The 10152-nt window shown below is 34.3% G+C and overlaps 1 protein-coding gene across 4 annotated transcripts in view; it reads right to left on the reverse strand.

Annotated features, from left to right (window-relative positions):
* The window catches only part of MTHFD2L (methylenetetrahydrofolate dehydrogenase (NADP+ dependent) 2 like), a 109483-nt gene that overhangs the window by 58316 nt on the left and 41015 nt on the right, over positions 1-10152 (reverse strand). For all 4 annotated transcript variants that reach the window (XM_025043823.1, XM_015586098.2, XM_025043824.1 and 1 more), the window contains one exon: positions 6039-6131. In XM_025043823.1, coding sequence (XP_024899591.1) covers positions 6039-6131 — 93 coding nt within the window. The remainder of the gene's footprint in view (positions 1-6038; positions 6132-10152) is intronic.

The following is a 10152-nucleotide window of genomic DNA, read 5'->3' on the forward strand; positions in this document are numbered from 1 at the left end:
TATTATCCATGTTTTCTAGGTTTTTACACTAGGGATGTCTGACATCAAGAAAAAAAAATCTATAGTCCAGCATCTTCTTGTACACTGATGAAGCTTGCTTGTTACAGATCAGGGGGGCTTTGCCTACTTGGTAACTTGGGCTATGGGGGTGGGGGGGCATCATGGGAGCTGGAATGGGGAGGGAGAGGAAGTACAAATACAGAGAAAGAAACTGGGAGGGTGGATAAAGGTCTGAGAGAACAAACCTCTTCACCTAAGTGCCTCTGTCTTCCCTAACCTCTCACAAAGTCAGACCATTCCAAAAGGGAAGCAACAGGGGACTTACCCAGGGACAACAGAATACACAGCCACAAACAAAGGCCACATCACCCTGAGAAACCAGAAATCGTAAGTAAAAACTAAGCTTTTATAAAGCTGGTCTCTCATATGTAAGCCACTTCTTAGATTAACTTATGATAATCAGTCAACTTTGATACTATATATATATATTAAAAGTAACCAAATATATATATATGTATACATTTAAAAGTAACCAAATCAGTCAACTTTGATACTATATATATATATATATTAAAAGTAACCAAATATATATATGTATACATATATATGTATACATATATATTAAAAGTAACCAAATAACTTCACAGATTGCAAGGACTTTGTCAGCTTACAATCCCTTATTTTATTTATTTATTTATTTATTTATTTATTTATTTATTTATTTATTTTAAATCTACAGCACCTGGTCTTCCTAGGTGGTCTCCCATCCAAATACTAACCAAGGCCGACCCTGCTTAGCTTCTGAGATCAGATGGGATTGGGCTTGTTCAAGGTAGCATGGCCCTGATATCTTTAGTGATATCAAAGTTGTAGCTTAATAATCAACTGATTTATTATTTCTAAATTATTGTTTAAATATTCACAAGCAATGGCCTAAGAACTAACATATAACATATTAGCATTTAACATTTATTATTTGCAAGATGCTAGGGACTGTGCTCTTTACATGGATTGGCTGGCTTAACAACCCTGTATGAAAGGTTATTATTCTTCACACTGAAGAAATTGAGGCTCAGAAAGATGGGATGACTTAACCAAGAGTACACAATTAGCAAGTAGCAGAGTTGGGATTTAAATTCTGGAATTCTTACTCTAGCAAGGTCTGTGCATTTATACTATCCTATATTATTGAGGACAATTGACAAACTTAAGATTACAAATTTAGGAAGGCAGGAAAGAATTCTAAGTGGAGAAGCAGAGGCTAAAGGGGACTAGATGGAGAATCAGAAGTAGAATGTGGGAAGAACAGCAGCATCAGTGAAACCATAAAATGTGCTGGCATCTACTCAAGAAGCACCCAGGGCTGTAAGGGAGCAAGTTCCACTCCCAAGTTACATGAACCGTGGATGGTGGAATGGACTATTTCCATGCCCCACCCCTTGGTACTTCTCATTGTCCTGGCATCCTGAAAATTACTAAGCTCGCTTCAAGGAGGAGGAAATCTACCAGAGGAAATGCTCTATTGAGAACCTAGGGTGATGTCTGATGGGTGTGTATCTTAAACTTGATAATATGATTGGAGAAGTGGTGAAAATAAGTTGATTGGTCATTTTGTATTTCATGACGAATAAGTATGAATATTCCAAATTACTCGACTGAATTGTCCATTTATTCTGTTTTATATTACAGTGTCTATCATTAAAAGTGTCACAATAGAGACGCTAGAGTTATGATTGTGAAGGTTCATTCATCATGCTGGGGAGGACGGCTTAGAGGACAAAATGCCGGCTTTCGCCAACTAAGACACTCTGTATCCAGAGGTTTAATATACAATGGCATTGACTCAACAGCTCATCTTCCGAATGAAGCTAGTTCTACAAAGTTTACTCAGATGAGTGAAGAGTCCTTTGGACAATGTCTGGAAAACAACTGCCTATCATGCCTGGTTAGTGAAGATTCCTAGAACTTTTACCAATTTAGGATTTCTCTCAGTTTCGTGGAAGCATGAGATATAACAGTGACAAAGGATCTTTTAACATAGTCTTAGAATCAGTGCCCTAATCTGACTCACTTTCCCTTCTTTATCTTCAGCCTTAGACAAGCCAATTAAGACTTCCCCTAAACTACAGTAGTCCCCCCTTATCCTCAGTTTCACTTTCTGTGGTTTCAGTTACCCATGGTCAATCTAGGTCTAGAAATATTAAATAAGAAATTCTTGAAAAATAAGTAATTCATAAGTTTTAAACTGCAAACCATCTGAGTAGTATGATAAAATCTTGTGTTGTCCTGCTTTCTTCCACCCGGATGTGAATCATCCCTTTGTCCAGCATCTCCATGCTTTATATGCATCTTGCCCGTTAGTCACTTAGCAGCCATCTTGCTTATCAACTGTCATGGCATCTCAGTGTTTGTGTTCAAGTAATCCTTATTTTACTTCATAATGGCCCAAAACTCAAGAGTGGTGATGCTGGAAATTCGAATATGACAAAGAGAAGCTGTATAGTGCTTCCTTTAAGTGGAAAAATGAGTATAGTCAAAATACTGAGAAAAGGAGTGAGAACGAGCATAAGAGTGCATATTCACATAACTTTTATTATGGTATAATGTTATAATTGTTTTATTACTAATTATTGTTAATCTCTTGCAGTGCCCAATTTATAAATTAAATTTTATCATAGGTTCATGTGTATAAGAAAAAACATAGTATATACAGAGTTCAGTACTACCTGTGCTTTCAGGCATCTACTAAGGGTCTTGGAATGTATCCCCCACGGATAAGGTGGGGCTACTATGCTTCTTTGCATTCAACTGTTTAATACTGTATATTTTATATGCCTTTAATAGTCTCGTTACTTTCTTCGCCCTTCTCATAATTTCTTAACTTTAACACATACTTGGATCAGTTTATAAAAGATCTTTCACTTTTATGGCTTTATCAATTACTTTACAACAGCAAACTAAGAATGTTTAGTAGTTCACAAAAATAATGCTTCCATTATGAAAATTAACCAGTAACTAGATTATTTATAAAGTCTAGCTTTAAAAAATTATATTCTTAAAAATGTATCAGCTAAATATGTATCAATTTGAAGTAGTCTTCATTCCAGTTGTAATCTTAAAACTAATGCAGCAGACATTTATTGAGTTCCCACTGTGTGTCAGATGTTGTAAGCACTTGGCTAACAAGCTAAAAAAAAAGTCCTGTCCCTGCTATAGTCTAGTGAAGGTGACAGACAACTATAAACAGGTTTTAAGTGTTATAACCGTGGTACTGCAAAGTGCTCTAGAAACAGCTTAAGTCTTTTTGTGAACTCAGAGAGGTAGCTTTGAGTAGGGCTTTAAAGTCTTTTATTTCTAAAGGCATAGTTTGACAGGATCTGATTTTCAGATTTGAGTTTTTAAATTAGCCTAAATCTTGAATTTGTGGAGAGATGTTTAAAAGGTAAGTGATATATAGTTAGGTCTATGGGGATTTGAGAAACTGGAGGGGTGAGATTAATATGAATATAAATTAATTTTATTCATGCCCCAGGATCTTCACACACAATTTCCTTTTACTTTTTCTTCTGTAGGTCCATTCCAAGATATTATTACCACATTCTTTACTGTAATCTCTCAGACATTATCGATGTTTCTGATACATCATGCACTCCTCCTCCTTCTAGTCTTTCTGACTTCTAGATGGGACTGCTTCCATATATGCTGACATTCTAGTTATGACAATAATCCAGCCCTGCCTGTTCCAGCTACCTCTGCCATTAGATCACTATCTCATTCTTTAATACCCACTGTTAATTGTATTTGTTTATTTCCACACATAATGCATAATGTGATCATTTTAGTTATATTTCATTCTTCTTATCTGGTTATATGAATTTCTTATAGTACTTCATGCTTTCTCTATAATTTCACTGTAATTTACCGATATATATACTGTCCTTAAATTCTCCATCCAGGAGATTATTAAGAAAGTGAAAATGTAGTAATCTTTAGTTATTTCTTATAAACTCTCAATATTTTTCCCTTTAATTTCTCATTACTCAGATGTTTATTTCCACAGGATAATTGCAGGGCTATATATAGGGCTGTCTTTCAGCATTTAGCATACCTTTGCATCTAGTTAGAGGCATTAGAGCTGGAATACAAGGCAAAGAATAGACCTATTTGCACTGCCATCACTCAAAATGTCTTCCAGCCAGGATTAGGATGGTGTGCGGCCAATTGTCTAAAACACCTGCACACCTTACTGGCGCCCTCTCGTGGTCAGAGGATACCCTGCGTAGGATGGCTGTGGTATAGAGCATACTGTCTCATCACCTAGACACCTGAATACCTTCTGGCTCCTATTTTGTTAATTTTATATAAGATTGGTGCTTCTTTTCCTTTCTCTTTGTTTTCTTTTTTCTTTTTCTGTCTTATTTTTCTTTTAATGTCTTGTACGCAGTGCTGATTTAGGCTTTTATAAAGGAACATACGGTGAGTCTATGGGAGAAATTCAAGGATGATGACAGTATTGGCATAATGACTTGTGATATGGAGTTTGATTTAGTCAAAATGAAATGTCATTGGTTCTTGAAAGAGAATTGTGATCACCACTTGTCATTTCTCATAACAAGAAAAACATGAGCATAAATGCATGCTGAGGGGTTTTGTCCCACTGGAAGAAAATATTCGTTCAATATTATAATGGATAAATGGGAACTAAGATCAATTGTGAAATATTCTTCACAAGTTGTTAACATGTGAGTCAAATAAAACTTTTTAAAGATGATGTAAATTTCTTTCTGTCTAAAGTTAGAGGTGGACAAAGATGACCAAATTCCTCTCTACTCACCAAATTTTGAGTCTTGTGTATGAATCCAAGTGTTTCTAAAAAGAAGTCAATGCAATATTTGTCTCCATAAATCTATCAGTTGCTGCAGCAGTATTTCACTTAATGTTGATCTGTGGTCTGAAAGAGTTTATTTCCTCTCTAAACATCTGTCTTACTTACATCAATCCAGTTCAAAAACTTGCATTTGATACCACCTAAATATAATTTCTCATAAAAAGAGGATATAGTTAGCTGTACCAGCTTAGTGGTAACTTCTAGAAATAGGACATTTCTATTTTTACTCTATAAGGAGGCAAATTACTCCTCCTGAAGTTATCACATACATATTTTGAGTTCCATAAAAGGGCCTATATTAGCATAAGAAAATGAATTAAATTTGGTTGAAACTAATTTAAACTATCATTATTCTCTTCATCAAACTCAATTTCTTCTGGAATTTTTACTCTTTCTTTATACCTTGTAAATGCTGAGCAATTCAAATCTAAAGTCTGGAAATTACCAATAACATCTAATTAATAAACAAAATGAAAAAGGCTCTCATTCAAGTTATGGATAAAAGCAAGAAGAGTCACAACGTCTTCAATGTAAAAATACTATGTGGCAAAAGTAAAGGTAGAAGCAAAGGGTAGAATTATTTTGTATGTTCAAATATAAAACAAATTAAGAAAAAAACTAGATCCATTACATGAAAGTACAATAACTGTTGTGTTTCTATTCTTGCCCCTCTAGAGTCAATTCTTCTTGACACAGTGTGAGTCACCTTTTAAAAATATAAACCAGACCATGTCAATCTCCTACTCTCAGACATCTTAGCTTATATCAAAGTCCTTACCATGGTCTACAGGGTCCTACATGTGCTAGCCCTTACTGTCCCTTCAACAGCATTTCCTACCAGTTTCTCCCTAACTCGTTCATGTTTAGATTTAATTATGTCTGCCAAAGGAATCAGCAAAGTGCACATTTGTTCTTGTGTCAAATCTGTCATTCCAAAAGCTGTTCAGATTTTCCATAATGAAGTGACAAATGCTAACATAGGCACAATGGACAGTATGATGATTGCCAAGAGGCTGAATCCAGTCGATGAAAGTTAACCATACATATACATAACTCTCCCAAAAAGTGGTTCTTACAGACATGTCAGCAATTAGGGAAGGAATTATTCTGCTGATGATATTCCACCAAATAACAGCCTCTAAAGACTTACCTGCAGCTACTATGATAACATCTGCCAGCTGAGTATGGATCTTCAATTGTTCTTTGGGAGTATATCTGTGAGCTATTGTCACAGTTGCATCACCTGGAATGCAGAAGAACTTCCATTAATGATTATTGAGCTTTTTCATAATTTATAAATGCTCCAATTCTAAATAAGTTTCAGTTAAATCCTAAAAGACAGAAAATTGCTTTGAAAAGATTAAATAACTTTGAGAACAAAAACTAGATAAGGGAATGTAGATGACTCATAATATTGTACCTTTAAACTGACCAGTGGAAAATCAAATGAGACCAAATGAGGATATGTACTGACCATCACAGGAGAGCTATAAGTAGGATCCTAGAAACTCAGCATTTGAAAGTTCTGTATTGACAAGTTAATACATAGATGAAGGGGATACTTATTGGCTTGATAATAAGATTTATAAATACTGAAAACAGCAAGACAAGTGCACTAAAAATGGGGCAATGTAGTATGGGTCAGACAGATGAGAGATTAATTTGGCTTCATTGTGACAGATGCCTCATCTTGAGGAGGTGTCAAGGAGGGTTCCAAAGGAAGCAAAAAACTATTTTAGGTCTTAAAGTATAGGCTGGAATATGCTAATCAGGGAAAGAAGAAAAAAGTGTTCCAAGCCAAAAGAATGGCAGGAAAAAATAAACCAATTTTGAAATTATGTGTTTAGGAAATGATGAGGAAGCATAGGCTATAATACGAAGTATTCATACATGCTTTAAGGAAGTGACATATACATAAGAGAAGTTAGCAGCCTGAGGGATTCCAGTGTTTAAGTGTGAACCAAGAAAGAAGAGAGAAAGGCAGTGATGAGCTTAAAGGAAAGACTTTAGTAAGAAAGAACATGGCTGTGTGAGACAGTATCTTCTATCTCCTCTTCTTGCATAACATACAACAATAAAAACTGAACAATCTATATTTCTAGCAAACTAGCAGAAATATTTTCCACTGACTCCGAAAATATGTAAGAGTTACTCCAGAACAGCTGAATTAGTAGATGCTATACAGGAAGAAAGGCAGCAAAGAAATGTGGAGAACAATAAGATGGCCAGGAGCAAAAATATACTTCCTGCAGGTGAAAGGTCCACATCGAAATGCAAAAATTTGTAGCAAGGGAAATAAGAATAAAGGCAGAAGAAGCCCTCCAGTACAGTTCACAGTAGGTAGTAATACAAAGACTCAGACCGAGGAGTCATTTAAACAGGAAGCAGTTTGACTCTGTGAAGGTGGTGAAGAAAAAATCTGAAGGCTGCCCAGCACCTCCTGTCCCACCCCTAGCATAAGTATCCTGCAAACAGCAGACCCAAGGAATCCAACTCATTCAATGATAAGTAATAACAAAAAAAGCATTTGACAACACATTGATAAAATGATACGATATAAGGATTGGCCCAGGGGAATTTTGAGTGGTCATGGAACTGTCCAGATTCTAGTGGTAGTTACATGACTATATATGTTTGTCTACATTCTTGGAGCTGTACACCAAAAAGAGTGAATTTTACTATATGCAATTTTTAAAAGTAAATAAAAGACTGCATTTAAAAAGTGGCAGACCCAAGAATAAAAGAAAAGCAAAAAAAATTTTTTAAAGCATTTGCCAGCATATCAATAAACACAACAGCAAAATGGTGTTATGAAAAACTTGAACATTATGACCAAATAGTATGCTAAAATTTTAAAAATAAAAATTTAAAGTCACAAAAATTGGGGAAAAAAGCAGACAGATGAGAGATTAACTCTGCTCCATACAAATTCTATAATGGTCAACACTGAGACACATTTCAGTAAAATATCTGGATTTTAAAGATGAAAAAAAATTCTATGAGCAACCAGGCAAAAATTCAGATTTTTACATTTAACTACAGAAAACAGCAGAGTAATACCTACAAGAGGCTCATGAAAAAAACTGGGAGCCTAGAATTTTATATCCAGTCAAACTGTCCTTCAAGATTAAAGGTTGAAAACAATTTTGAAAGAACTCAGGGAATATTGTTCCAATGAATTTTTCCTGACGAGCTTGCTAACAGATGAACTTTAATAAATCAAAATATATCTGAAGAAACTGGCAACAGGACTATTGTAGGTTTTTAAATATATTTAATTACAAAACTAAGACAAAAAATTTGCGAGGATTGGGGTGACTGACAAAACGTAAATGCTATTTGCTCTGATTATGTAAAAATGGTGCAACAAAATTAAAATGAAAAGGGCAAAGATGAAAAATTTGCTGATTGCCTAATATCGAATGACTGGAACCAACAGATACTTAAAGCTAACCAATCAAATAATAGAAGTATAAAAATATTTAAAAGTATAATGTAAACATACTACAAATATAATTTTTTTTGGCAAATATCATGTAGGAGACAAAAATGGAATCACGGAATAAAATCAATAGATATCATATAAAGAAGTAGAAAACTAAGAGTAGTATATAAAGTTATAATTATTAAAGTAACCACAAATCTGCCTAAATATCAAAAGAACCATATAAAAAAATGTAAAAAATAAGTAAAAACCATAAAAACACAAACAGAACAGAAAATATGATAGTTCATACCATGTATATTTATCATAATAAATATAAATTTTCCTAAGTTATCTATTTAAAAGAATAATATTCTCAAATTGGCTCACAAAGCAAAAGTCTGATTCTATACTTTATATAAAACATGAGTAGAAAGATAAATCACGTACCTGGGTAAAAGGCTCAACAACATAAGGATAACAATTCTATGTTCATTACAAATTCAATATAACTCCAATAAAAAAAATTGTATTTATTTTTTGGATGGATATAATTTGATCCTAAAGTTAATATGAAAAAAATAAAAGACAATAACAAGAAAAACGTTGAAAAGAAAGAATAATGAGAGAAAACCAGAAATACCTTTCTCATTTCAGTTAATGATACCACTTAGAGTAAAGTCTATGAGCCTCTCTTATTTTTTTCTCTTTCTTACAGTTGCTATAAACCATCAACAAATGTAGAGTAAATGTTTAGAACCATCCCAAGGGACCAAAGTTGTGAAGCATCCTCCCACCTCTATCTTAGTATAGTTCTATTCAGAAAGGTCTCCTTATACATTAGCAACCCACTCAAGTGTTCTCTGGTTCCAAATGAGAACCTCCCAAATCCCCACAAAAAACAAAATCAAAACCAAATGAAACCCCAAACTCTCACTTCATCAGTACTGATGATTTCCAGCAAGGAATTGAGATACATAATTCAGTGTGTGTGTGTGTGTGTGTGTGTGTGTATGTGTGTGTGTGTGTGTGTGTGTGTGTGTGTCACACAAAAGAAAAAATATTGAGATAAATTTCAATCGGCATGGAAAGATCTTTTAGATCTTTCCACTCCCATTCAACAATATCTAGTTAACTTATTACTCCTAAGTAAGTTTAGCTAGAGAAACCCATGGGAAATACCAAAATCATATTTAGATCAGTTTCTGGTTACGGTGATGTCAAACCACGGAAAGGCTTCCAGCCTCTATTCAGTAGACCAGATGATGAGAGCAAAAGAAAGGTGAACCAAGGGATTTAAAAGCAAATGTATTCAAACAATGCCTCAGACTCTTCTGCCTTTGCTCCTTGAGGCCTGTTCGTGGTCCTGAGAGTTAGCCATCCTGTGTTAAAATAAAAAACAAATGGAGACTAATCTTGAAAATTCTCTAAGTAGACAAAACCAGTTTATTCATACAAGTAAAGCTTAATTTTGCTTATTTAACAAGGCTAACTTGACCTCTATCATTCCTTGTTATGCCTCTGGAAATGATAAGCAAAACTTGAATTGTTTCTCAAGGTTGATATGAGGTAACCATTGGTGAATTCCCTATCGTTTAAGAAAATTCTAATATTATAACCAATCAATGTGAAAAATAAACAGTCACTGGTTTCTCACTGTATAAGCTGCTTTATAACAATATACCTTTGCACCTTATTCATGTTTTGAGAGCTCCCAGTTTGCAAACTGTCTTTTTGGTATGTATACAATAAACTTTTACTAATTACTACTTCAGTGATTTATTGGTTTTACTTCTATTATGTCTAAACTTTTGACAACTGCTAACTATATTCTTATTTA

Source organism: Pteropus alecto, unplaced genomic scaffold, assembly GCF_000325575.1.
Source record: "Pteropus alecto unplaced genomic scaffold, ASM32557v1 scaffold161, whole genome shotgun sequence".
Classification (NCBI taxonomy): Eukaryota; Metazoa; Chordata; class Mammalia; order Chiroptera; family Pteropodidae; genus Pteropus; species Pteropus alecto.